Source organism: Selaginella moellendorffii, unplaced genomic scaffold, assembly GCF_000143415.4.
Source record: "Selaginella moellendorffii unplaced genomic scaffold, v1.0 SELMOscaffold_23, whole genome shotgun sequence".
Taxonomy (NCBI): domain Eukaryota; kingdom Viridiplantae; phylum Streptophyta; class Lycopodiopsida; order Selaginellales; family Selaginellaceae; genus Selaginella; species Selaginella moellendorffii.
Window position 1 is genome coordinate 1,070,249 of NW_003314284.1, and position 24,009 is coordinate 1,094,257.

The following is a 24,009-nucleotide window of genomic DNA, read 5'->3' on the forward strand; positions in this document are numbered from 1 at the left end:
TCTTCACGTGGGGTAGCATGACTGGGCCCTTAAACCTGATTAAAGTGGATATTAAGTTTCATCCTATCCGGTTGCTTGAGCATATTCCCCTGTCAGAGAGAAATATCTATCGTACGCCTGGCGGGCAGCCACGTCGAAGGGCACGGAAGCGCCATCTGTGGAAATATTTCTAGGGTTCTTGGGCCGAGCAGCTCGCCGATCGACAGGATGGATCGCGGATCGTGAGGTTGCGCGCGCTTGCCAGTGATGTATAGCCGGGTCAGCAGCGGTGGCTCGCGCGGCGGCCCGGGCAGTGGGAATGGAGCTGGGGCGGTGGTGAAGCTGGACCAGGTGCCGTGCTGGAGCGATGTCGAGCAGCGCAGCAGTGGGGGGGACGGATTGGACGATGCCGCGCAGAGGAATTTTGACCCGCTGTCCGGGAGCAGTGGCCAGAAGGTCTCCAAGTTTGGGATTGATCACAGCATCAACGGGAAGCTGTATATCTGGAAAGGTGTTCCCTGGAACCTGGAAGTCGATGCGGTGGTGAATTCTACTAACGAGGCAAGTTTGAGTTTTGTGGTTTCATCTCCGTGCTCACGAGCTTGAATTGTGATGTTCTAGAATTTAGATGAAGCTCATAGCAGTCCTGGACTACATGCTGCTGCTGGACCGGGGCTTGCGGAGGAGTGCTCGAGTCTGGTAAGATTTCCATCTATCTTTGCATTTTGTTTCCGGATTAGTGAAACATTTGGAGCGAGTTTTATCAGGGTGGCTGCAGAACTGGAATGGCGAAGATCACCAGCGCGTATGATTTACCCGCTAGGTACTTGGAAATCACATCATTTTGTGCATGATCATAGTACGCTTTTTCTCTAGGCGTGTCATTCACACTGTGGGTCCTCGATACGCTGTGAAGTATCACACAGCTGCTGAAAATGCCCTGAGTCATTGCTATAGGTCTTGTCTTGAGCTCCTAATCGAGCACGACCTTGAAAGGTAAGTTTGTTATCTCAAACCTCACTGTTTGAGTTTTTTCTTTTTTGTTCTTAGCATTGCGATGGGCTGTATTTATTCTGAAACCAAAGGCTACCCCCGTGAACCTGCTGCGCATGTTGCAATTCGTAAGCTCGCCTTCGTGGTCAAATATGATCTTAACTTCTGGGGCCTGAACAGGCACGGTGCGTAGATTTATGGAGAAACACGGGACCAAAATCACCGCTATCGTGTTCTGTATGACAACGTCCACGGATGCAGAGATTTACAGAAGGTGAAGTATTTCTTCTGATGATTTAAACCGTTTGCTGGTATTTATATTTCCATAGGCTGTTACAGGTTACTTCCACTCTACTTTCCAAGAGATAAGTACGAAGAAGATGTTGCAAGCGTGAAGCTTCCTGCTGACGTTGGAGACGAGAACGGAGAAACGATTATAACCGAGCGCAAGATTAGGATCTCTGCGCTGCCTTCATCCGAATGGGCTCCAAGCTCGCTAGAAAATGGCATCAATAACTATCGAGCAGTAGCAGTTAAAAGGTTCTATCATTTCTTTACTCGTTTGAAGTTTAATGTGCTCTTCTGTGCACAGGAACGAATCGTTGGACGCACTGGTCGACCCTGCGTTTATGTCCATGACGAAGGATCCCGATCAGAGAAGGCAGGAACAGTGGGAGAAAATAGCACAGGCTCAAGGAGGCTGGGCGTGGATGAAATGGATGGGATTGGGATCACTTAACACTGCACCATTGTCGCTTTCGGAAGAGAATGCAATCCATGCCCGTTATCTGGCGAGAGCAAACGTGATCAATCTCACTGAGGTAGCAGAAATGAAGATTATGTAAGGCACCAGTAAGAGCTCTATCTAGAACAGCAACGCTGATACAACGGGTATGACATGCAGATACCGTGCTGGTGTGGACGCGGATGGCAAGCCAGTGATTGTCGTTGTAGGAGCGCATTTTCTACTTCGGTGTCTCGATCTAGAGCGGTTTATTCTCTACGTTGTCAAGGTAAGCGCACAAATAACTTTTTATTCTCGCTGTTACGAGCTCTTGTAAATTTTTCGCAGGAGTTTGAGCCTGTCATCCAAAGGTCATACACGATAGTTTATATTCACTCCGCGGCGTCTCTACAAGCGTGAGCAGCGTCGGCAAGCGTTCTTTGCGTCACTAATAATTGTAAATGATGCCTCCAGGGTGCCGGATTTAGGATGGATAAAGCGAATCCAGCAAATTCTGGGCCGCAGGCATAAGCGCAATCTCAATGTATGTTCTGCTATGCTTTCATTCTTCTCAGCTGGTAATTATGATACCATCTACGTCTTCTTGCAGGCAATTTATGTCCTGCATCCTACAGTAGGATTGAAGACAGCGATTTTAGCGTTGCAGCTGTTAGTCGATCAAGAGGTAAAAAAAAAAAGCGATTTTTCACATCATCATCGAGTAAATAATGCCTGTTCTTGTTGTTTTGCCCCTTTCAGGTATGGAAAAAGGTTGTTTATGTGGAGCGGTTGCTAGATCTTTTTCAGTTTGTTCCACGCGACCAGTTGACCATCCCAGATTTCGTGTTCCAGTAAGATAATTTTTTCTCTTTCTCTCGCTGCTGCTTTGCAATTTTATCTTCCTTTGTCTGGCATGGAAACTTATCCGATCGAAACCCCGCAGGCATGATCTGGAAGTAAATGGCGAGAAGGGATTGGGCGCTGATCAGAAGCCGAGGACGATCGCGAATCGAAGCAGGCAAATTGCAGCGGCGGCAGCAACTGGAAGATGATAGCGCGCTCGTCCAAAGCCGAGAAAAAGATAAGGAACTTCTATCCGCTATTCTTAATTTTCTTAACGTGGTGGTGGTGTTCGTGCTCGTCGTCGTGTATACAAAAGAGAAAAAAAAGAGAATCGCAAGTATTTTTTATTGTTGTTCCTGTACGTCATTCTTTGGACATTATTGTTATCTCTCTACGCACGCGATATTCGTATGCCGTATCACCACGCGTATTTCCTCCTCGGTAAAAAATATACTGGATGGCAAATGGGTGGCCATTATGGGGATAGGGAACGGATGGATGATGGGGATCAACCCCGCGCTCCCATTGGGCGTTCCCTGGTGACGTGGCGGAGATAACATGCCAGGTCAGCGCACGGGGGCATATTCTTCCCAACCGTTAGATGGGGAATATCCCCGCGAATAATCTCGCGGCGGCCGGTTGATAAGAGTCGGTCAAACATTGCAAGCGCGCAGGGAAGTACGCGTGGAGGATGTACTTTGGCCGTTAATAAATTTCTAGCGATTGCAAAGTTACCGCGGTTAATAATAGCGACTGGATTGATCGATCGATCTCTTGGTTTCATAATAAGAATAGGGCTGGGGGTGGATCTAATGGTGGCCTTTTTTTCTAAATTTCAGTTCATTAGCTCTCAAACAGAAAGGGGTTTTCTTTTACATTTCTCGTTTTAGTTTCGTTTTTCTTTTTTTCTTTTCTTTTTTTTGGAGAGGGAAGTGAGTGTGAAAATCTTTGAAGCGAGCAAAGGAAGCGCCCTTGCCTCGTTTTAGGGTTCTTGAGCGAGCGCGCGCGCGCGCGCCCGGGCCAGCGATCCGAGATATCCGCTGCAGCGCGATTCAACCGGTCGCGACGCGATCGATCGGTGGAGCGTGTGTTTGTTTTGGTTCCATTCTTCCATCGGACGAGGGAAGAGGGGGATTTTCTTGCGCAGGCCCAATCCGTTTGGCCGTGGGCGGGGCTAGGGTTTTTCAATCGCGGGCCTAGAATGCAAGGCGGCGGCATGGAGCAGCGCAACCGGCATTGGCATGAGCGGGCGATCTTGTGAGGAGCGCGGCGCCGAGAAATGTGATACTCTCCTCTTCTAAATGCCCGGCATAGATCAAGGAGCAGCGGGCGAGCGACGGGATTTCTTTCTCCTCTCCGGCGATTCTTCGCTCTAGCAAGAAGAGGAAGGAGGAAGCTTTCTTTTTCTCCTTCTTGTTCTTCCTCCTCGATTGGCAGCGCGGCGCTACATCCAAATATTTCGCGCTCGCGCTTCTTCTTCGTCTTGGCGGCGGCAAAGGGAAATATTTCGCGCTGGAAGGCTACGATAAGCAGCGGTGGAGAGGGGAAGGCGACCTCCTGAGATCACTCTACGGCATGGAAGGGAGGGAGCCCCCATCTGGGCTCTCGCCCTCCAATCTCCAGCAGCACCAGCAGCACCAGCAGCACCACTCCATGGCCGCCGCGCAGCAAGCTCCATCCTTCTCCGCCATTCTCCAGCGCGGCCCGATTCCTCCCGGCATTCACCACCTCTCATCGCCCACCGGCTTGCATGCTTCATCGGGGCTCCGCCCGGCCTCCATCGCCAGCCCTAATCCCTCCGGGCAAGCGCCCGGTGGCTATCCTGGCGATGGCATGGCTCTCGTACCACAGCAGCTCGGCGGTGGCGGCGGCGGCGGTGGTGGTGGTGGCGGCGCCGGAGGCGGTGGCGGCGGCGGGGTGATGGGCGGCGGCGTTGTGGGTAGCGTCCGGCCTGGGGAGCCTGTCAAGAGGAAGCGGGGGAGGCCCAGGAAGTATGGAGACGGTGCCAGTGGCAGCAGCAGTGTGTCGCTCGCGCTCACGCCTCTCTCCTCGGTCAGCCCGATATCATCGGTCACTACTACTCCCACAGAGAAAAGGAGAGGCCGGCCTCCCGGCTCTGGGAAAAAGCAGCAACTTGCAGCTCTTGGTACGTTCGTTGCTCTATCCATCCTATCCCTCTTCTTTTTCTTGCATTTCTTTTACTAGTTTTCTCTGTTCATTGTCGTATAGTTTTGATACATATACGGCTTGGTCTATAACACCCGGCATTACTTACAGGCTCCGCTGGACAAGGCTTCACTCCTCACGTCATCACGATCGCTGCTGGAGAGGTGAGAAAAAAAAGGAAGAAGATATCTCTCTCTCTATCCGAAATCTAAGCTTGACTTTTTTTTATTTTTTTCGTTTTTTCTTTTTGCTCCAGGATGTTGCCACCAAAATCATGTCTTTCTCGCAAACTGGACCCCGGGCAGTCTGTGTTCTGTCCGCCAACGGTGCCATTTCAAATGTTACGCTTCGTCAACCGGCTACTTCTGGTGGCACTGTGACGTACGAGGTGAGTGAGCTACTTCGCTGTTCATCTCTCGCTTGTTTTGCGATTGCCAATTCCGAAGTTCCAAATTGGGAGGTGTTGCAGGGTCGTTTCGAGATCCTCTCCCTGTCAGGATCTTTCCTCCTCACCGAAAGCGGGGGCACGCGAAGCAGAACAGGCGGTCTGAGCGTGTCCCTGGCCGGACCAGATGGACGCGTCGTTGGCGGTGGAGTCGCCGGGCTTCTCATGGCTGCCACTCCCGTTCAGGTTAGTAGTAGTTCTCTCTCATTTAATGGCGGCTACTGCTCCCTGTGTGCTGTGTGTGCTTAAAGAGGCTTGAACCTGATGGATATGGATAGCTGTTTCTTTTCTTTCTCATTGCTCTCGCTCTCGCTCTCTCTCTCTCTCTCTCTGCCTTTCTCACTCCCTTGCAGGTGGTTGTAGGGAGCTTCATTGCGGACACGCGCAAGTCTGTGCCATTGCGGGCCATGGACAGCCCGCAGGGCGCCTCCGCCTCCGGATCCATGCAGAGGCCAACCAAGAACGAGTCAGGGGCGAGGAGCCCGGATAGTCCTCACATGGAACAGCAGAGCAGCGGCGCTGGTGGTGGTCCTGGTGGTGGCGGTGGTGGTGGCGGTGGCGGTGGCGGTGGTGGAGGCGTCGGTGGTGGAGGCAGCCTGTTGCAGCACTCGCAGCACTCACAGCACTCACAGCACTCGGTCCAGGGGATGGGCAGCTTAGGAGGATGGTCGAGTAGCCAGACGCTCGCGGAGCCGCGGCGTGACACAGATATCAACATACCGCTGCCGAACGGGTGATTGGATTGGGGGACTGGGAACACAGGGGCAGGGGGGCCTGCGCTGGGGGGCTGTTCCTTCTCCTCCGGAAGAGCGCAAGGCAAGCGCACGCAGTGGTCTAATTCTCTCTGACAATTGGTTTGCGGGACTGTTTTTTTAGAGAAGACAATAGCTTGGCTGGACACAAACACACAGACACACACACAACGAAACTTACGAACTTAACGATCGAAGAAGAAGAAGGCATGGAAGATTATATATTCTTTTTCTCCTTTTTAACTTCGCAGTGAATCAAGCGGCAGCAGTGGTAGGAAAGGGAAACAAACTTGCGGTATCATTTCTCCATGGAGGTTATATGCATATGCTTGGAAAGCAAAAGAGCAGTGCGTTGTACTCCACGAATCTTCTCTCTTTTTGGCTTTAATCTGGTTTCTCCAGTTTGTTTTTTTTATTGCGGCATTTAAGTAGTGTATCCATTCGCTCTTAATCCTTTTCTTTGTCCTCGTGTTTACTCTTGACGAGCCTATGGCTCGAGCGAGATCACTGGAGAGAATGGATACAAAAGAGTAAGGCCATACAATCGTTAAAGAGCAAGCAAACTAAACTGGCCCACGTACTGTGACTGGGAAAGGAAAGAAAGAGATGCGTAAGCTAGTGTGTGCTTGGAATGAGAGAACCTGGCGCGAAGAGCAAGCACGTCTTGATATTTGTTTTTGTCGAGATCTCGCCAGGAAGAAGCACAGAGTTGCAGCAGAGGCGCGGGCCTCCATTTCCCTGCTGGGCCGCCGTGGAGCCGAAAATGGGGTCGTCGTTTCGACGCTTTTTTCGTCTGCGGCGGGCCTTTGTCCTTGTGTGCGCAGCCGCGGCCAGTGCTTGTGGTGTGCTTGATTTTGATTGAGCCAGCCTCCTCCTCCTCCTCCTCCCCCCCTCTCTCGTCACATTTATAGTGTGTGAGAGTCAGGGCTCTCATCTTTACTCAGCCAGCACCCCTCCAAACTGGCATTTTTTCTGTTTTGCTCTGCGGCCAACTTCGAAACTAATCAAATGGATTGTGACCTGGTACAGAGGCACGGAATTGTTAGGCGATAATCCATCTTCGCTGATAACCACGTACCTTAGTCTAAGCGAGAAAATTGTGTTGCGTCAAAGTCTGGAGGCGAGAGAAACGCTGTTAGAAGAACAAACAAAACATCTTCGACGGAGAAAAGAGCTACTGCTTACCAGGAAACCAAGAGAGGAAAAGCTCATTTGCCTCTCCACAGCTTGTGGACTTGGACGCCAACGTAGAACAAGGAGGAGCAGACGAAGAGGAAATCGAACTGGTGCGCGAATCTCGACACTCTCCCCAGGTTGATGACGAGAAACCGCATGAACGGTCGCCTTCTCTCCTGTCGCCGTATGTATGCGGTGGACGACGCCTCTTGAATGCGTCTCGCGAAGATGAGGCACGCCACCTTGCTCCTGAAGGCCCTCTTGGCGTGCTTCTGTTTCTTCTGCCCCGTCTTGGTCCGTTGCAGCAGCCTGGGAATGCCTTCCCCCGGCCCCGTTTGAGAGGTCCCTACGCGAGTCTTCACGTAATGGCGATAATGCCGCTCCTGCGGCTCCTGCTCCGACGACGACGACGACGACTCATCGCTCACCTCCTCGAGTGTGTCCATCATGCACAGCGACTTCCTCTTCACGGGCACCGAGCTGGAGCTGGAGGAGCTTTTACTGTACAACTGCATGTTGAGCGACGCTGTGCACACCTCCACCTTGGAACCGTTTGGCTTTTGCAGCGTGGCAGAGGCCGCAGCGATCTCGGTGGACTGGATCGCAAAGACGTTGTCGATGTAGCTCAAAAGGCTGTGGCCCTTCACAACGTCGACGTTGATCGCGCCCAAGTGGAAGTTGAGGTGGTGCCTGACCGTCCAGCAATCCTGATCGACATACTCCACGGCGCTTTTGTCGGGATCCAGAAGTACCATCTTCCCGGCAAAGTAGTATCCATATCCTGACTGGTGCGACAGTGCAAGCGCCAGAGCTCGGTGAAGTACGATCCGCAACAGGCCAGGGAACCACGCTATGGCTTGCGCACAGACTGTGAAGATCCTCACTTTGTAGTTCTTACGCCGCATTACAAGTTGGCCTGCCATAAACGCCAGGTTGCCGAGATGCATGACTTCCTGGAGAGGACCAGCTTGCAAGCCTGCCCACATTGAGTAGATCATGTAAGCCACTGGCATCACCTTGGGCACGATGTCGTCACGAGAAACAATGTGCACAAAGTGGCGCTTGTAGTTCACGTTGATGTGCCTCGCGAGGCTGTAGTCGGCGAAGAACGGACACCCGAACGTATAACACTGGAGCTGTACAAGGACAAGACACAAAGTGTGTGAGGCAGCAGCAGGAGAGTATCGTTGAAAGAGAACAAAAAGACCGGCAGGAACAACAGGCAGACGAGTAGAAAACGGACAAGCGAAGGAGAAAAGCAAAAAGTGTAAGGACTATCCACACAGGATACAGTAACAAAAAGAAGAAGTGACGTGTCGAAACTACGAAAAACGAGAAGAAACAAGCTAAGAGCCATTGATCATACAAAACCAAAACCACGAAGTAGAAACTAAGACCCAACGGAAGAAAGATTGATAAAACAAAACCACATCGAAAAAACGAATGGAAACAAGCTAAAGAACCATTGATCAAACAAAACCGAAACCACGAAGCAGAAAATAAGACCCAACGAAGATCAAACAAAACCGCGAAAAGAAACAAGCTAAGCAACGATTGATCACAAAAACCACTTAGTAGAAAACCAAGAACCACCAAAGAAAAAAAAAAGAGAAACTTTGGCAGAGTAGAGTACCTGTTGGTGACACCATCGTCCGGTGGCCTCCAGCAGACGCAATCCCAGCAGCGAGGCGACAGCGCCACCCAAGGAATGCCCGGCCAGCACCAAGTTCTCGCCTCGAATAAGCAACCTCCGGAAGTAGTCCAGTGGAATAGTCTTGGCCCTGTCCAAAAACCCAGCATGCGCGGCGCCGGGGCCGAGGCTGAGCGTGCGATGGATAAACTTGAGATCCGTGAGCGCGTCGCTCACATCGAACGTACCCCGGAACGCTGCAATGACGTGCTTCCCGGTCAAGCTCCTCACCACGACGAGCGTCTGCCGGCAATTCTCAAACCCGGCTTCCCGCAGCTCCTCCTCGGGCACGAACTCGTACTGCGCGGAGGGAGGGAGGCCATACGCCTCGTTCATTGCACGAAGCTCCTCCTCAGGGTCCTTGCTATAGACCGCGGCAGAGAGAATGATAGCATCGATCAGCCATAGCGGGTGCTTGTCGTCCTTGATGATCTTCCCCAAGGAAGACATCGCCTGCCACCGACCTGAATCCCCTCTCGATCAAATCTATCCCGAAATCTATCGCTCACCGCCTAGACTGCCGCATTCTTCCAGCGCCAGCAGCGAATGGACGAGAAAGAGCCCTGGAATCCGAGAATGCTGTCCCCAGAGATAAAATCTCGCGGGAGGAGCCCTAAAATATATACCTCTGGTAAAAGTCCTTCCATCTCACCATACACGTGGGGCCCAAAGAGCTATCCTCGTGGCGATCGTCATATCCGCAACGTGGCAAGATTGTACTGGCAATAGATTCCCAAATCTTTTGACCAAACGATGTAAAAATATTTGCTCCAATCAATCAATACAATGCTTATCTTCTTCTCGCGCTTTCTGAATAGTAATTTGTTTTCTACACCGACGATCTCTTGTCCTTGAATCCAAACCATTTTTTCTTTGATTTCTCCTTTCCAGTAGTGGTGGTGTCTTTGTCTGTGTCTTTATCCTTTTCTCGCGCTGGCGATGCCGTGGCCGACGACGAGTTCTCGTCCTTGCCATTGCTTTCTTCCATGTTCACTTTGTGGCTCGATGCTCCGTGCTTCTTGGAAGTCGAGAACGAAGCGTGGATTTTGTCGCGGTTCTTCAGGAGAATGTCAACCTGCGCGTTGATCGCTCGTCAGAGGAAAAAACTCTGCAGGAACTATGGAAACTTACAGCGCTTTTTTCAGCCCCATACTTTTGCGTTACTGCGGTAAATCTGTTCAAAGCCTGCACAAAGGAACGTAATCTAAGCGCGAGCCAACCACAAAAACAAAGAGCTACCTCGCGGTACTCGGCTTCAAAATCGCGTAGCTCGTTCCTTTTCACCATTATCTGGTCCTCGATTTCCTGGAGTTGCACTGCGTTCTCTTTAAACGAATCGGCGCAAACTGCCTCGATGGTGTAACTGGCACTCTTGAAAAAATTGTCACCTGCATGCACGAGGGATTCACGAACCCGAAAGTGACGAGAAAAGGCACATCAGCCTACCATACACGGCAAAAACGTGTGAACCGGCTCTCAATCCCAAAACTTCGCATGGTTGAAGCCCTTCCAATCTCCTGAAGAATGCAGTATCAGGATCCCTTGCCATTGCCAACTAATAAAAAGAGTGCGTGCATTAAGTACAAGAAAAGGAAAGAAAGCAAGCTACGTACCGCATTCATTGTTGTATCCAATCTGTACACTTGGAAATGAAGAAAATACATGCCAGCGGATGTCACCTTGCCAGTCTTTGTGCTATCTTCCTGAAACGATACAAATGAACATTGCAAATTGCTAAGAAAAACTTCAAAAGACCTGAAGAGCCAGGCCGAGGCCCCCGTTCTCCTCCGGCTCAAAATACAAAAGCTACGCAAAGTAAAGTTAGTGCTGGAAATTTAAAATCCACGAACAAGCACCTTAAACTTGCTTTGAGCTGTGGAATAGACACGAACAACAAGTCCCGACGCGGCTTGGGCATCCGTGAGATACACACCGTAAAAGTGTGCTCCTTGCTTCTCCACCTGGATATGAGCTCGTGTCAACAATCATCTTCGGGAACGACAGAAATATACCTTGTCATGAACAGCTTGGCCGAGAGAAAGCGGTCTGATTTGAACCGATTCATTGAGCGCTTCCTCCAAAACAGTCGGTGAGATCGACGTCTTGATCGGGACGCCCAACTTGCTGCAAGAAAACGAACGAAAGAAACAACCAAATTCAAAATCCCCACCACCTCAAAGCTGATACTTTTTTTTCCACAATCCAGGACGGCACACACCTGAAAATCGCAGCAAACATGGTGTTGACAGTTCCCAGATTCGACAAGTCCACCTCAAGCCCGTCAAGCTCCACGGCCTGTAGCGATAATGTTAGAAAGCTAGACTTTCAACCTTGCAATAGAAAAAAAACACCAAAGAGAAGAAGTCGTAGCTAGTGAAAATTCTCACCTGGAAACCGGCAGCGTCATACTGGCGCCTCTTCTCAACGTCCGAGAGTATGCTGTAAGAGAAGGCTACTTCCTTGAAGAGCTCCGCGGCCTCTGGATTATCAGCGTTCTTATCTGGATGGAGCCTGTGTCACGGATGGAAGAGCTAAGGAAAGATCAAAACATAAAGAAGCAAACCAGAGGCAAGAACTTACTTGAGAGCCATCTTCCGGTACGCGGCCTTAATCTGCTGATCCGTGGCATTTCTTGGGACGCCGAGAACATCGTATGGATCCCTGTGATCCCCCTCCTTGGATTTGCTGCTGCGAGGCCCCTTGACGTCGCCCATCCTCGCCTCCGCTCGCCCGCCTAGCAAAATTCCCCCGCCATAGCCCTAGAAAGGAGGAAAATACCCTAGGAAAGCGTGCTGGAGCTAGATCTGTGCTTGGAAATCCTTTGCCGGCTGCGCTACCTGGATGATTGGAGAGCGCGTCGTTCGCTCCGCCTCCTCGCCGCCAGTGGCGGCCACAGCAACGGAGGAAAACTCCACGCAGCGCCAGTGCTTTTGTTCTTCCCTTGGAATGCACGGCACGGACAGCCGTCCGATCCAACTACCGCTACCCGTCCGATCCACGGGCGCGGATATGCTACAAATGCCTGATTTTAGGGTTCTTCGTGGTCTCGAGCGATGAATTCGTTCGATGGATCGCAGGGAATGCCTCGCGCTGATGCGGTCGTGCACGAGCCTGCCCGCGGCGCAGGCGATCCACACCCGTGCGCGCGCGCATTTTTCGGTCCGCGATGTTTTCGCGTGGAACAAGCTGATCGAGATGTATGGGCGATGCGGCAGCGCGTCCTCCGCTCGCGAGATCTTCGATTCGCTGCCTCTTAAGGACTCCTACTCCTGGGATTTCATGCTCGCGGCCTACTCGCGCAATGCCCTCTTTGACGACGCCGCCCGGTTCTTCCCCATAATGCCGCAGTGGAGCCTCGTCTCCTACACGACGGCGATGATCGCGAATGCCCAGCTCCGGCATTTCGCCGACGCGCAGCGCATCTTCCACTCGATGCCTGAGTGGGATCTCGTCTCCTCCACCGCGATGCTGGGCGAATTGGCCCAGATCGGCCTCCTCGACGACGCCGTGGAGATTTTCCGCGCGATGTTGGAGCGAGACATCCAGGCCTGGAGTGTCTTCCTCTTCGCATTCGCGCACCATGGCAACCTCAGCGATGCCGCCAGGATCTTCGCGGGGATGCCCGAGAGGAATCTCATCTCGTGCACTGCGATGCTGGTAGCGATCGCGGAGGTGGGCAGTGCCCGCCTCGTGGAAGAGGCGAGGGATCTATTCCGGAGCCTCCCGGAGCGGGACATAGCGTCGTCGACGGCGATGATTAGGGTTTATGCCCAGAGCGGGCATTTGGACGAAGCACGGCGCTTGTTCGAATCTATCCCACTACACACCATCGTTCTAAACACCGCGATGTTGGCGGCGTTTGCCCAGAGCGGCGACATCGCTCGTGCAAGACTTGTTTTTGATCAAATGCCCGAGAGAAATCTCATATCATCCAACGCGCTTCTCTCGGGGTATGCCCAGAACGGGCATTGTGACAAAGCGAAGGAACTGTTCGATTCCATGCAAGAATGGAGCTCCGTTTCGTGGAATACGATCATAACGGCCTACATCCAATCCTCGCAACTTAGAAGCGCGACGAAAGTGTTCGCTGCTATGCCCGAGAAGAACATCGTGGCGTGGAACGCGATGATCGCTGCAAATGCCAAGTCTGGGCATTTGGAAGAGGCTAGTTTCTTGTTTCGAAACGCTCCTGAGTGGAACACAGTTTCGTGGAATACAATCCTCACTGCGTTCGCCCAAAATCGGTGTTTGAGAGAAGCCATGGAAACTTTCGAGAGAATTCCCGAGAAAAGCAGCATTTCGTGGACTGCCATGCTCTCCGCTTATGCCCAGAACGGGCATCTTGATCGAGCGAGGCTGTTCTTCGATCGAATGCCGAGCCCGTGCATCGGATCCTGGAACGCAATGCTCGCCAGCTACACAAACAGCGGCTGCTCCAGCGATGCCTTCTCCCTCTTCGACTCCATGAAGATCCTCGAGACCCCGGACGAAACGAGCTGGATCATCGCGCTCCTCGCGTCGTGCTACGCGGGCGACGTTGGCATTGGCCAGTCTCTCTTCGTGTCGATGGTGGCGGATTTCGGGACCCCGGCCAAGAGGATCCACTTCGGCTGCGTGATCAATCTCCTCGGCCGGGCCGGGCACGCCGACGCTGCCCGAGATCTCATCGCCAACATGCCCTTCGAGCCGGATCTTCTCCAGTGGCGCTGCTTTCTCGAGACGTGCAAGAAGCAGAAGAATCCCCGGTACAGCGCCGGGGCGGCAAAGCAAATCCTCGGATTGAACGCCTTGGATGGATCGGTCTACGTTTCCCTGGCATCGGTAGTCCAAAGCTCCCAGCCGGTCTCCGTGTTCTAAGGAATCATCGCCGTGGATCACGGGACCACCGAGACAACAGCTCCAAATGGCAGATACTTTTTCATTCCATAGGGTGAGATGATCCTCGATTCGATCGATGTATGGGTGGAAGTGGAGGCTTGTTCCATCAAACTTTTACAGCCACTGTCACTACTGGGCCAATGATTTCTAGATCAAGCACAGCGACGAGGGCTCCTTTTTAAATTTTATTTTCGCGGATACTATATGGTCCACCTGCCCTGTCAAGGCATTTGGTGGTCCTTTGGCCCGATCCAACTCCATCCACGTTGCTAGCACCCAAGAATTTATTATCAACCAGAGTTCCCATGGGCAAAGTGCTTGTTTGTTTGTGTATTTCTTCGCATATGCATTGGGGAAATTTAACAACCCTAAGTAAAGCCAATAAAAGGGTGACACGCGTCAAGGGGACAAAATGGAACTATAATCCATGATCTCCATTGCTTTAACCCTTTAGGCTACCTTTAGTTTATTTGGAGCGAGTTGAGAAGGAGGTCTCGAGATTGTGGCTATGGCGCACTCGCCGCGGCTGCGGCGCCTCTGGCAATCGGATGGCTCCTCCTGCTCCTCCCGCCGCTGCATTGCGCAGGAATTCGCGATCCAGGGCCGGTCAAAGGGCTTGTGATCGCGGTCAGCAGCGGAGATCTGCGAAATCCCCGGAGGAGGGCCAGGAAATCGGTAAGCGTGCTAGGATTTCGGGGACCCCGGTCTTAGAAAGCGAGCTAGGGAAGGAGGAGTAGAAAGAACAAGAACGAGGGAGCTATTTCCATGGCAACGGCCATCGCAATGGACATAGACGAGTGCGAGGCGGCGGCCAAGGCCAAGACGGCAGCACCGCTGTCGATCAACAAGTCGTCGGGGAGCAAAATCTCCAAGAGTTCATCGTCGTCGATGAGGCGGCCGATGCTCCAGCCCTCCAAGCCGCTGCCCACTTCCAAGGTCTATAACACGGACCCCATGAGCTTCCGAGAGCTGGTCCAACAGCTCACGGGGAATAGTTCCACTGGAACTAGTGGCGGTGGTGGCGGTGGCGGTGGTAGTGATGTCGGCGCTGGCGGCGGAGGAGGAGGATCTCTCCAGCAGCAAACTTCCACTGGGTTCTCCGAGCAGGCCATGAATCCAGGGATGATGGGAGTTTCTTCGCAGCAGCAATACCATCACCACCACTACCAACAGCAGCAGCAACATCAGCAGCAGCCAAGCTTGGTGGTGGTGTCGGATCCAGCGGCGCTTGTTTCTAGCCCAGGAACTGGAGGAGGAGTTCTTTCTCCTCACTCGAGCGCCAGGCCGGTCAACAGCCGGTTGCAAAGGATGGCACCTCCGCCGCTACGTCCCACATTCTCGATCTCCCCGTTCGCCCACAAGCTGGCGCAGCACCAGCAGCAGCACCAGCAGCAGCAGCTTAGCGGGCCTTCCAGCGGAGAAATTCACGCCGCCACCGCCGGCCACTCCGCCGCCACCTCCAACGTCGTTACGTCCGAGAACTTGACGTCCCCCGGAGCCCAGCCGCTGTCGCCGCTCTCCAACAAGCGCGTGTCGACAATGCCGCTGCTCTCCTTCTCGCCGCTGCCCGTGCTCTCGCCCAGCGACACCGCCTGGGCCAGCTTCGAGTCGCCCAACACCGCCGCCATGAAGCAGCTCGCGCAGTCGATCATCGATGGCAGCAGCAAGGGGAGTGGCTTTGCCGGGAGCCGCTTCCCGTGGTCGCCGACGTTCCAAGGCTGCCTCGGCCTCCCCAGCCCGGGTCTCCCGGTGCCCGAGCTCTTCCCGGAAGTCAAGATGATCGACTCCCCCGAGAACGCCAGGAAGACTGCCGCCACCGCCGCCTCCTCCACTGGCAACGACTTCAGTTTCCCAGAGATTCGAGAGAGTTGACAGTGGCGCCGGCATTGACGGATCGAGGATTCGGAGCTACGACTGTGTTGATCGAGGAGGAGCTCCGTTGGGCGATCAAGAAGCAGCTAAGTTTGTCACACTGGTGGTTCTTTACGTACATACGACGATGTTTTTGATGGTTTTGGGATTGAAGGTGGCGGTGCTTGGTGGTGGTGTTCTTGGGGGAGAAGCTCTTCAGGGATTTGGCCGGGCGCTGGGCTCTCTTTTTTTTTATTCGCAAGAGAGAGCTTGGAGCTCGCCGGTCATCAAGGAAAAGAGAAAGCATTGTATATTCGTTCGAGTCAGTTTGTCGGGTCAGTCTTTCCTTTGGTATTTTTCTTCCTTTTGTGGAAGAAAGCTTCTTCGTCGTCGTCTTGCTGGAATCGGATAACTACGCTCTTTTTTCTTTGCTCGAAATGACGAATAAAAGAGAGGAATTTAAAGCTGCGAGTGAGGAGACTTCCACACCGAGTGGTTTTAAGGCGCGTAAAAGGAAGGAAATGAAAAATATTCTTCTACCTTCACTTTCGCTGGGGAAAGTGATTCGTGAAATCTTCGTACGGAAGACAATGGGCTGGATGAATCATCAAAATCCAAGTACTAGTCATCTCAAGAACCTTTGTCCTTTCGTCACGCAAAGATTGGGTGGAAAACTTCTCTCGAGTGTTGTGTTGTACCGCATTTGGAGTTGAACGTACAAATCTTGCAAATCCACCGAAACCAAAAAAAAAAAAAGAAAAGTATCCAAACGTGAGAGGTACCTCAAGGCAAGTAAAACGATTGTGATGTTATTTCACATATAAGTTGCTTCCTGGGATATATCCGTCCAGGCACAAGTCGTTCTCAAAAAAACCATGCTCTTGCTCCTGGAGGAGAAACAAAACATGAAAACCATCGCATGGAAAGAGACAAAGGAGAAGAACATCCAGACCTGTTTGTAGGGTTGTAAGCCGACTAGCTCATCCTGCGCGTGGTGCGCTTGCGGGAACTGATTCGGCGCGGAGTCGTATTCCTCCTGCTTCACTTTGTAAGAGCCAGAGCTGTTTGAGATAATCCGGGGGCAATTCATCATTCCCAGATACTCGTGACAATCCCCAGTCCCCGAGCTGCCGTATGGAACTAGAGTGTCGTGGATGAACTCTTGCGATCCCTGCTGCTCTTGCTGCTGCTGCTGCTGCTGCTGCTGTCCCTGCCAGCTTATTTGGCTTGCTATCCCAAATGCTGCCGACGAGCCTCCCTCCCAGCTGCCTAGAGAGTCGGCCTCCTCGCACTTAACTATGCCAGTGTTCATGCCTGGAATGTTTGGCTTTGCCAAACCGCTGTTCATCAAAACCGAGATCCCGTCCCCTGTTGCAGACGCGACAATGCTTCCACCGAAGCCCCTGCCGATGATACCATCGTCCAAGGTGGTGCCTCGCGTGCCGATGTCGCCAGTGTCTTTGCTGTAATGTGAATAGTCTATGTAGCTGTCTTGCTTTTGGTTGTAAGGCTGCAGAAGTTGTATCTGTGTGTGCTGCTGTTGCTGTTGCTGAATTATTTGCTCTGTCAAAGGATTGGACTGCGAAGCCGAAGTCGCGAGGATTCCTTCTTGCACGGGTCTCATCTGTGGAACCTGTGATTGTTGGAGCTGCTCCATATCACCGACACCCAGCAAAAGGCCTCTTTGGTTGTTTGGTGGGATGCTGCGGGGCCGGACGACGAGGACTGGTGGATCGACAACACCGTTTGTCGCTGCGGGATCATTGGACGAGCAAAGCGTCCGGAGGTAGACGGAGCGAAGAGCCGCCAGAGCTTGAGAAGATCCTGGCGTGATGATGGGATGAGGTTGCAAGTTGTCGATTGCGTTGTAAGACGGGTCCGAGCCGAGCGGCATGCTCATTGTGACGGCATTTTGCTGTTGTGCCACGCTCAGCCGCTTCAAATAGAGTCTGTACTTCTGCGGTAGGAAGAGTCACTCAAGGAAAAATATAAAACCGCAAAAGAGTGAGAGCTCACCTGGAGATGGCTAGCAACATTCTCCCTCGTCAGGCCTTGAACATTCATCAGTTCCAAGATCCTCTTAGGCACAGCTTCTATCAACAATACGGGGTTTAGAACAAGACAAGGAAACCAAAAACAAAAAAATATGTACGTACTGTCTATTCCTAGTTGATTGACAGCCGTAACGAACTGTTGATGCAACTCCACGGACCAGACCACCCTTGGCTTTTTAAGCGTGTTCGAGTCGTCCATGTCGAGCTCAAACTCGTCGTCATCTTCTTTTATTTCTTTCCGCTTCTTAGAGCCTGCCGCTGCAGCAGATCCTGCCGCTGGCATCGAATCTCCCTCGTCAGGCTTGCGCTTCTGTCTGTCATGGTCGGCACCGTCAGCGTCCTTGAGGATGTTCCTCTTCCTCCGAAAGACATGTTGCCAGATGTTTTTGAGCTCTTTGATCCGGATTGGTTTGAGAAGGTAATCGCACGCACCATGTATAATCCCTTTCATGACGAGGCTCGTCTCGCCATTCGCAGACATCACTGCGGAGCAAAGCCAAAAAACGTAAGAACTTTTAAAGGCAAAAGCCAAACTTACTTATGACCGGAAGATCCATCTCAAGCCCAACAAGCTCAAGAAGCTTGAACCCGTCCATGTCCGGCATGCAGACATCACTAAGTACCACATCGAAGCGCTCCTTGTTTTCTCTAAGCATCGCAAGTGCCAGGCGTGCCATGCCGCAAGTGGTCACTACAGTGAGCAGAGCACAAGAAAAAGCAAAGCCAGTGTAAGATAGAAAGCGAAAGGAAGAAAAAAAAGTTCGAACGTACCATCGTAGGCGCAACGAAGCAGCATCTTCTTAAGAATTGCTAGGCAAGTTCTGTCGTCATCCACAACCAACACCCGCAATCCGGCCGGAAATTGGTCACCCATGTCCCTTTCGCTCGCTTGAATTCGCATACAAAAATCCCAAGAGCTCGATGACGACGATCTTCTCTTCTACAGCGTCGCTGCGCGAATGTGTGTCCACCAACACGAAGATTTGGCAAGGTTTTCCCCCATCCCCAGTGATTTTGATAAAGAACTTCACGTTCCCTTTCCCTGCATGGATTTCCAACTATCGCTGCTACCGCTAGCCATCGTCGAGCCCCAGGAGCCAAGAATGCTACCTCCGCGGAGCTCTAAAACCCCCTCCGGATCACGCACGGCAGACTACCTCAAACCTGGTGGAATCGCGCGCTGGATCTGCGGCGCCGCGGCCGAGAGCGCGCGGCATTCGCATTGGCACGGCATCGATCGCCGCCGACCTCCACCCCCGTCGCGCCCTTGCCCGCCCGCCCGCTGGACGCCATAGCCGGGACGAGGATATACTATAGCATGATTATGAGGCATTCAACTGAAATGGAGTGGGGGCCATGGCGTCCGGCGCATGATAAGCCGTTATGACATGCTGAGGGGGCAAGATGCTGATTGGACATGCCACGCAAGCTCCACGTCACTCTATGCTTTTTTGGCCTTGTACGGTAGCTAGAGTACGGCATTTTAATTCTACACAGCTTTTAGGGTTCTAGGGGAAGTGTGTGTTTGAATTTATTTTGGGAGCTCCGGGCGATGGAGCCGGATCATCCATGGAGGGCGGAGTACGCCAAATCATCGCGCGCAGCCTGCGGCGCCTGCCACGATAAGATCGACAAGGATGAGCTGCGCCTTGGGAGGATGGTTGAATCGCCAAAATTTGACGGATGGATCCCTGTAAGTGCTTGTTCTTGGTTTTTTCTAGCTCATCCTTGGAGAATGTAGGTTTGGCACCACTACTCATGCATCGCGAGGAAGAAGAACACCATCTCGTCGTACGTTTGTTTTTTAGATTGCGGAAAGGTTTGAGCTTCCTTTCTCCTTTTTTCTTTTGGATTGCTCAGGATAGAGGATGTGGACGGATTCGATAACTTGCGCTGGGGAGATCAGAAGAAACTGCGGAAGTACATCGAAGGTGATGAAGCAGGAGCGCTGGAAGATAATGAGGAAGAAGTCGAGGAGGCGGCAGCGCCTGCGGAGGATTTGCCGAGTAAGAGCAAGAAGAAAGGAACGAAAGAGAAAGGGAAACAGAAGATAGAACAAGAAGAGGAGACATCGAGCTTTGAACACACCATCGAGATTGCCAAGGCTTCTCGAGCGATATGCCGAGTTTGCAAGGAGAAGCTAGTAAAAGGAGAGGTAAGCTTTTGTAGATGCTCCTTGGCAACGCTAAATTTGTGCAGTGCTGTGTGTAGGCTCGCATTTCCACTGTGGAGAATGAGAAGTACAGGAGTCCGACCTTCAGGCATGCCAAGTGCTTCGTGGAATTTTTTTCCTGGGATCAGCCCATCGAGGAGCTTGACGGATGGGACACGCTTGATGAGTCGGAGCAGAAGGTCGTTCACGACGCTGTTGAGCCTTTCCTAAAACTCACACAAGGTAGCCTCTTGTTTCAACTTTCGTATTAGTGTTTAAGACCAGTCTTAACAGAAAACAAGGAAGAAATCAAAGAAGAGAAGGAAGAGGAACAGGAGAAGCTACAGGAAGAGAAGAAGGCAAAGCGGCAGTTGGAAGCGTCCGGTGATGATCAAAGCTCAAAGAAGAAGCAAAAAGTGTCAGACGACTTTGAGAAGAAAATGGAGCAACAGACAAAGGCACTCTGGACTCTTCAGGATGACTTGGAAAGGAACGTCTCACTTGATGAAATGAAAGAGATGCTTGAGATCAACAACGGAGCCATGTCTAAATCGGACAAAGAGATTCGCGAGCGCTGGTACGTCTTAGACGGCATCGAGTTGATTTAACTTTGTGCTTCTTGCAGTGCCGATGGGATGATGTTTGGACCTTTCAAACCTTGTCCGCAGTGTGGCGGCCCTCTGCTTTACTCAGGAGGAATGTACTCCTGCCAAGGCCACCTTTCAGAGTGGAGCAGATGTAACTTCAAGACATCAGAAGTCCAGCGTCAAGCGAAATGGAAGATTCCCAAAGGCTCGACAAATCCATTCCTCAGACAGGCTAGTCTATTTTGTTTATGTTTAAGTTGTATTGTGTTCTGACCTCGCGTTTTACCGCAGTGGAACAAAACCCAGAAGACACCAAAAGAACCACGGCTGCTGAGGCCGTCTACTAAAAATCTCAATTCTGAAGCGCATTTCCTCCGGGGACTTCATGTTTTCTTTTTCGGAGCCATGCAGGAAAAAACTCAGGTTTGTACTTTCTGTGGTCAACATTTTCCTGAAAATGCTAGTAATGCAGGATGAGTGGAAGGCACTCATAGAAGAGGCAAAAGGTGTTGTTCACAAGACCATGGATCCAGGTGAGGCATAGCTTTCAACTGAGGTGAGGTGTTTGAAGTACTAACGCTCATCTAATCGCGTAGGCGTCACCGCTATAATTTCTACCGAAGCGGAATTTTTTAAGGACGAAAGCCTAAGGTGCGCAAGGGTTGGAAGATTGGAATCTTACAAGTTTAACTCGCAGACAACTCAGAATTCCGGCTGTGGGGGAGAGATATTTAACGGAATGCATGAAGATGAAAAAGCGATTGCCGCTCAAAGACTATCGACTTGAATCTTCGCGTACGAGTACTGCAATGACGAAAGTGAAAGTCAAAGGTCGGAGTGCCGTGCATGAAGACTCCGAAATGCAAGATAAAGGCCACGTTTTGGAATCCGGGAGCGTGATATATTCTGTGACTTTGAATAAGTCTGACATCTCGACTGGAAGAAACAGGTGCATCTTTCTATGTTTTGTGATGATCCTGACTTGAGATATGACTTTACAGTTGTTACGTGCTCCAAATTATCGAAGAAGACAAGGGAAATGCTTGCTATGTCTTTCGAAAATGGGGTCGTGTTGCTTCTGAGAGGGGGCACACGAAACTGGAGGCTTTCTCAAAACAAGGGGCCATAGAAGAGTTCGAGAAGGGATTTCTGGATAAGACGGGGAATGAATGGCACTCATGGGTGCGAAAGACGGGGTTTCAGAAAGTCCCAGGAAAATATTATCCCGTAGAAATCGTAAGAACCTGTCTTTTTTTCTCTCTCTCTCTTTTCGTTTTTGATTTAGCTCGTGTGTTGCAGGACTATGGAGCTGATGAAGCACCTCAGAAAGAGTTAGCTGCTGTTCCTGGATCAAAGAGCAACCTTCATCCGAGGGTTGTCAACTTGATGAAGATGCTCTTTGACATTGAGACATACAAGTAAGTCTTCTGCTTTTACTCGTGCTTTTTTTAGTTACTGTGTTTGCTCTTTGAAGGTCCGCCATGCTGGAGTTCGAAATTAATCCAAATGAAATGCCACTTGGGAAACTAACCAAAGCGCACATTGCAAAGGGTACGATTGTGGTGTTCGTAGATTTCTTATCTATTGTTTCGTTCAGGATTTGATGTGCTCACCCGTATACAAAACGTGTTAAAACGAGAGCAACAAGATCCTCGGCGTCAAGTGGAACTTATTGACGGAAGCAACCAATTCAACACTCTGATCCCTTCGACTCACCCCACTCTAATAGACGACGAGGATGTTCTGAAAACGAAGGTGAGCTTAACCATCAAACACCGGAGCTTAAAGCTAAACTTTTTTCGTTTGCAGATTCAAATGCTTGAGGCATTGAGGGACATTGAAATTGCGTCGCAGCTCATTAAGTCTGCGGATGAAGATGATGAGTCGGATCCACTGGACGTGCATTACAAGAAGCTCAAGTGCGCTGTTTCGCCAGTTCCACATGATAGCCCCGAGTTTGAGCTCGTTAAGAACTACCTGGAAAGGACTCACGCACCAACGCATACGGTATGGACTTCACTTTCTGTCTCGACAATCGCCTGAGAAATGTTGGTTTTGTAGGAATGGGGACTGGAAGTCGAGGACGTTTTTGTTGTCAGTAGAGATGGAGAGCACGATCTGTACGCTCCAATGAAATCAACGCTTAAGAATCGTATGCTGCTATGGCACGGTATGTTTGTCCTCAATGAGGCATTGTCTTGACGGCTCCTGTTTGTGATGAAAAGGTTCACGCACTACAAACTTCGTGGGAATTTTGAGCCAAGGCTTACGGATAGCCCCCCCTGAAGCACCGGCTACTGGCTATATGGTATACTGTCTAGTATTCCAAACCGACTCATTTAGCTCTTATCTGTCACGTTTTTGTAGTTTGGCAAAGGTGTGTACTTTGCGGACCTGGTGAGCAAGAGCGCGCAGTACTGCTTCACGAACAGGTCCAATCCAGTGGGGCTGATGCTACTGTCCGAGGTTGCTCTTGGAGACATTAAAGAGTATACACACGCACAGGTATATATATCTATTCAAGCAACAGGCTCTGCGGAAAGCTTCTCTAACGCCCCGCTTTCAATCAGTACATGGAGAAGCCTCCGGCTGGATACATGGCCACGAAAGGAGTCGGGAGGACAATGCCCGATCCCAGCGAATTCAAGGAGTTTGACGATGGAGTCGTTGTCCCGTGCGGGCGTCCTGTGCCGTCTCAAGTTCGCAGCGACTTGCTGTACAACGAGTTCATTGTGTACAGTACCTCACAGGTTTGTAGTTTTTCTTAGCGCTTCTTCTGTGGGTGCTTAAATTCTTCCCTTGTCGTTGTGCAGATCCAGCTAAGGTTCCTGCTAAAGGTCCGGTTTAAGTACAAGAGGTGAAACACTGTAGATAGTCACGATCATTTTTTGTTATATATGCCTCGTTTGCGTTAAGGATGTTCGCTTCTCCTGTTTTTAAGTTCAAGGCTCATTGATTGAGTGCTGCTTTGAGTGAGTGTGATCCTACTGTGGTAGTGGCTATGTCACGATGAGCTGATGATCTCTGTTCGCGGTCTTTTGCTCCTTGGTACTTGTACGATGTTTGCGGCTCGGGAGTTTGGCATACATTCACTGCAAGCGCACAGTTAATAAGACGATGAAAGATTTGCTCACCCCAGGGGATCAGAACATCATGATGTAACCAAAGTGTCGTTTAGAAAAGACAGGCGCTCTGTGCTCATGAACCTCTCCTCTGCAGGAAGAACAGTTCTTGTCCTGCAATTGTGAAAGCTTATCAAGTTCAATGCTTGGAGACTTCTTTTCAGCTGGACCCTTGGGACAATCCGGCAATGCGCATGCTTCTGCAGAGTGATGACTATAATTTGCTCCAATCCATATATCACCCCACCATAGATTCCACCAAGCCCTGATGTTAAGAAGAACAAGTTTTGCGATACTTGATTGAGGAAAGACTAAATATGTTCTGAAGCATGCGTTCCTGGGAAAGAACAGGGGGGAATTTTTGAGCGTCTCATTGCATGTCTCTCTTTAACAGGCAATGCAAAAACACGAGCTTGAAGCTTCTGGACAGTATAACTCGGGGAGAATTGACTGGAAAACCGGGTCGAATAGATAAAGTTAATCACATACAATAACTGCCACCAAATGATCTCTGCTCGGATCATGAGTCCCATGTTTTGCTGTGTGGTGATCGACTTTCTCCATTAAATGCCATGGCCTGCGATTGCTTCAGCTCTT

At 51.1% G+C, this 24,009-nt stretch overlaps 8 protein-coding genes across 9 annotated transcripts; 5 read left to right on the forward strand and 3 right to left on the reverse strand.

The window, feature by feature from the left end:
• The first annotated feature begins 147 nt into the window (after positions 1–147).
• Positions 148–2,960, forward strand: LOC9656667 (protein GDAP2 homolog). Its single transcript, XM_024678863.1, has 14 exons — positions 148–540; positions 601–678; positions 747–802; positions 856–975; positions 1,030–1,100; positions 1,153–1,246; positions 1,312–1,512; positions 1,565–1,813; positions 1,877–1,985; positions 2,045–2,112; positions 2,171–2,240; positions 2,307–2,381; positions 2,456–2,547; positions 2,640–2,960. The coding sequence occupies exons 1-14, from the start codon at positions 247–249 to the stop codon at positions 2,746–2,748; spliced, it is 1,686 nt and encodes a 561-aa protein (XP_024534631.1). The 5' UTR covers positions 148–246; the 3' UTR covers positions 2,749–2,960.
• Positions 2,961–4,455: 1,495 nt separating this feature from the next.
• Positions 4,456–5,887, forward strand: LOC9643074 (AT-hook motif nuclear-localized protein 10). The gene is made up of 5 exons (XM_002973833.2): positions 4,456–4,685; positions 4,817–4,869; positions 4,962–5,093; positions 5,175–5,336; positions 5,504–5,887. Exons 1-5 carry the CDS (start codon positions 4,460–4,462, stop codon positions 5,885–5,887), a joined length of 957 nt encoding a protein of 318 aa, XP_002973879.2. The 5' UTR covers positions 4,456–4,459.
• A 130-nt stretch (positions 5,888–6,017) lies between these two features.
• Positions 6,018–9,360, reverse strand: LOC9643075. Its single transcript, XM_002974029.2, has 4 exons — positions 8,712–9,360; positions 7,088–8,214; positions 6,981–7,016; positions 6,018–6,922 (listed from the first exon to the last, which is right to left on the reverse strand). The coding sequence occupies exons 1-2, from the start codon at positions 9,216–9,218 to the stop codon at positions 7,111–7,113; spliced, it is 1,611 nt and encodes a 536-aa protein (XP_002974075.1). The 5' UTR covers positions 9,219–9,360; the 3' UTR covers positions 6,018–6,922; positions 6,981–7,016; positions 7,088–7,110.
• A 148-nt stretch (positions 9,361–9,508) lies between these two features.
• On the reverse strand, positions 9,509–11,718 carry LOC9656668 (chaperone protein dnaJ 15). 2 transcript variants are annotated; one of them, XM_024678973.1, is made up of 12 exons: positions 11,606–11,718; positions 11,349–11,547; positions 11,156–11,279; positions 10,987–11,063; positions 10,781–10,892; positions 10,625–10,729; positions 10,524–10,574; positions 10,382–10,471; positions 10,215–10,323; positions 10,008–10,156; positions 9,900–9,953; positions 9,509–9,843 (listed from the first exon to the last, which is right to left on the reverse strand). In XM_024678973.1, exons 2-12 carry the CDS (start codon positions 11,480–11,482, stop codon positions 9,598–9,600), a joined length of 1,251 nt encoding a protein of 416 aa, XP_024534741.1. In that variant the 5' UTR covers positions 11,483–11,547; positions 11,606–11,718; the 3' UTR covers positions 9,509–9,597. The 2 variants fall into 2 exon arrangements, with proteins under 2 accessions (XP_024534741.1, XP_002974076.1); XM_002974030.2 differs by having other exon boundaries at positions 11,349–11,677.
• A 116-nt stretch (positions 11,719–11,834) lies between these two features.
• LOC112347714 (pentatricopeptide repeat-containing protein At4g02750-like) lies at positions 11,835–14,383 on the forward strand. The gene is made up of 2 exons (XM_024679047.1): positions 11,835–13,618; positions 14,101–14,383. Exons 1-2 carry the CDS (start codon positions 11,835–11,837, stop codon positions 14,381–14,383), a joined length of 2,067 nt encoding a protein of 688 aa, XP_024534815.1.
• On the forward strand, positions 14,107–15,963 carry LOC9656669 (la-related protein CG11505). The gene has a single exon (XM_002973834.2). It carries the CDS (start codon positions 14,412–14,414, stop codon positions 15,516–15,518), a length of 1,107 nt encoding a protein of 368 aa, XP_002973880.2. The 5' UTR covers positions 14,107–14,411; the 3' UTR covers positions 15,519–15,963.
• A 313-nt stretch (positions 15,964–16,276) lies between these two features.
• Positions 16,277–18,847, reverse strand: LOC9643076 (two-component response regulator ORR21). The gene is made up of 6 exons (XM_002974031.2): positions 18,323–18,847; positions 18,090–18,242; positions 17,654–18,034; positions 17,514–17,590; positions 16,450–17,454; positions 16,277–16,384 (listed from the first exon to the last, which is right to left on the reverse strand). The coding sequence occupies exons 1-6, from the start codon at positions 18,450–18,452 to the stop codon at positions 16,307–16,309; spliced, it is 1,824 nt and encodes a 607-aa protein (XP_002974077.1). The 5' UTR covers positions 18,453–18,847; the 3' UTR covers positions 16,277–16,306.
• Positions 18,848–19,048: 201 nt separating this feature from the next.
• On the forward strand, positions 19,049–23,230 carry LOC9656670 (poly [ADP-ribose] polymerase 1). The gene is made up of 20 exons (XM_024678972.1): positions 19,049–19,244; positions 19,293–19,342; positions 19,412–19,706; positions 19,763–19,946; positions 19,998–20,280; positions 20,329–20,521; positions 20,582–20,713; positions 20,763–20,823; positions 20,887–20,941; positions 20,988–21,239; positions 21,292–21,526; positions 21,590–21,708; positions 21,765–21,841; positions 21,888–22,045; positions 22,100–22,297; positions 22,352–22,460; positions 22,516–22,598; positions 22,658–22,795; positions 22,861–23,040; positions 23,104–23,230. Exons 1-20 carry the CDS (start codon positions 19,104–19,106, stop codon positions 23,149–23,151), a joined length of 2,991 nt encoding a protein of 996 aa, XP_024534740.1. The 5' UTR covers positions 19,049–19,103; the 3' UTR covers positions 23,152–23,230.
• The last annotated feature ends 779 nt before the right edge of the window (positions 23,231–24,009 follow it).

Excerpts from the sequence above, each read along its gene's own strand:
- LOC112347714 (XM_024679047.1), top strand. The coding sequence starts at position 11,835 with ATGGATCGCAGGGAATGCCTCGCGCTGATGCGGTCGTGCACGAGCCTG. Across the intron at positions 13,619-14,100 it reads AGCTCCCAGCCGGTCTCCGT|GCTACCTTTAGTTTATTTGG; the intron begins GTTCTAAGGAAT and ends TTAACCCTTTAG.
- LOC9643074 (XM_002973833.2), top strand. The coding sequence starts at position 4,460 with ATGGGCGGCGGCGTTGTGGGTAGCGTCCGGCCTGGGGAGCCTGTCAAG. Across the intron at positions 5,094-5,174 it reads GTGGCACTGTGACGTACGAG|GGTCGTTTCGAGATCCTCTC; the intron begins GTGAGTGAGCTA and ends GAGGTGTTGCAG. Across the intron at positions 5,337-5,503 it reads TGGCTGCCACTCCCGTTCAG|GTGGTTGTAGGGAGCTTCAT; the intron begins GTTAGTAGTAGT and ends ACTCCCTTGCAG.
- LOC9656667 (XM_024678863.1), top strand. The coding sequence starts at position 247 with ATGTATAGCCGGGTCAGCAGCGGTGGCTCGCGCGGCGGCCCGGGCAGT. Across the intron at positions 2,113-2,170 it reads TCCGCGGCGTCTCTACAAGC|GGTGCCGGATTTAGGATGGA; the intron begins GTGAGCAGCGTC and ends TGATGCCTCCAG. Across the intron at positions 2,241-2,306 it reads GGCATAAGCGCAATCTCAAT|GCAATTTATGTCCTGCATCC; the intron begins GTATGTTCTGCT and ends GTCTTCTTGCAG.
- LOC9656669 (XM_002973834.2), top strand. The coding sequence starts at position 14,412 with ATGGCAACGGCCATCGCAATGGACATAGACGAGTGCGAGGCGGCGGCC.
- LOC9656670 (XM_024678972.1), top strand. The coding sequence starts at position 19,104 with ATGGAGCCGGATCATCCATGGAGGGCGGAGTACGCCAAATCATCGCGC. Across the intron at positions 19,245-19,292 it reads AATTTGACGGATGGATCCCT|GTTTGGCACCACTACTCATG; the intron begins GTAAGTGCTTGT and ends TGGAGAATGTAG. Across the intron at positions 21,240-21,291 it reads ATCTCGACTGGAAGAAACAG|TTGTTACGTGCTCCAAATTA; the intron begins GTGCATCTTTCT and ends ATGACTTTACAG.
- LOC9656668 (XM_024678973.1), bottom strand. The coding sequence starts at position 11,482 with ATGGGCGACGTCAAGGGGCCTCGCAGCAGCAAATCCAAGGAGGGGGAT. Across the intron at positions 11,064-11,155 it reads ATGACGCTGCCGGTTTCCAG|GCCGTGGAGCTTGACGGGCT; the intron begins GTGAGAATTTTC and ends TTATCGCTACAG. Across the intron at positions 10,893-10,986 it reads ATGTTTGCTGCGATTTTCAG|CAAGTTGGGCGTCCCGATCA; the intron begins GTGTGTGCCGTC and ends GTTTTCTTGCAG.
- LOC9643076 (XM_002974031.2), bottom strand. The coding sequence starts at position 18,452 with ATGCGAATTCAAGCGAGCGAAAGGGACATGGGTGACCAATTTCCGGCC. Across the intron at positions 17,591-17,653 it reads CAATCAACTAGGAATAGACA|AAGCTGTGCCTAAGAGGATC; the intron begins GTACGTACATAT and ends TATTGTTGATAG. Across the intron at positions 17,455-17,513 it reads ATGTTGCTAGCCATCTCCAG|AAGTACAGACTCTATTTGAA; the intron begins GTGAGCTCTCAC and ends TTCCTACCGCAG.
- LOC9643075 (XM_002974029.2), bottom strand. The coding sequence starts at position 9,218 with ATGTCTTCCTTGGGGAAGATCATCAAGGACGACAAGCACCCGCTATGG. Across the intron at positions 8,215-8,711 it reads GACGATGGTGTCACCAACAG|CTCCAGTGTTATACGTTCGG; the intron begins GTACTCTACTCT and ends GTCCTTGTACAG.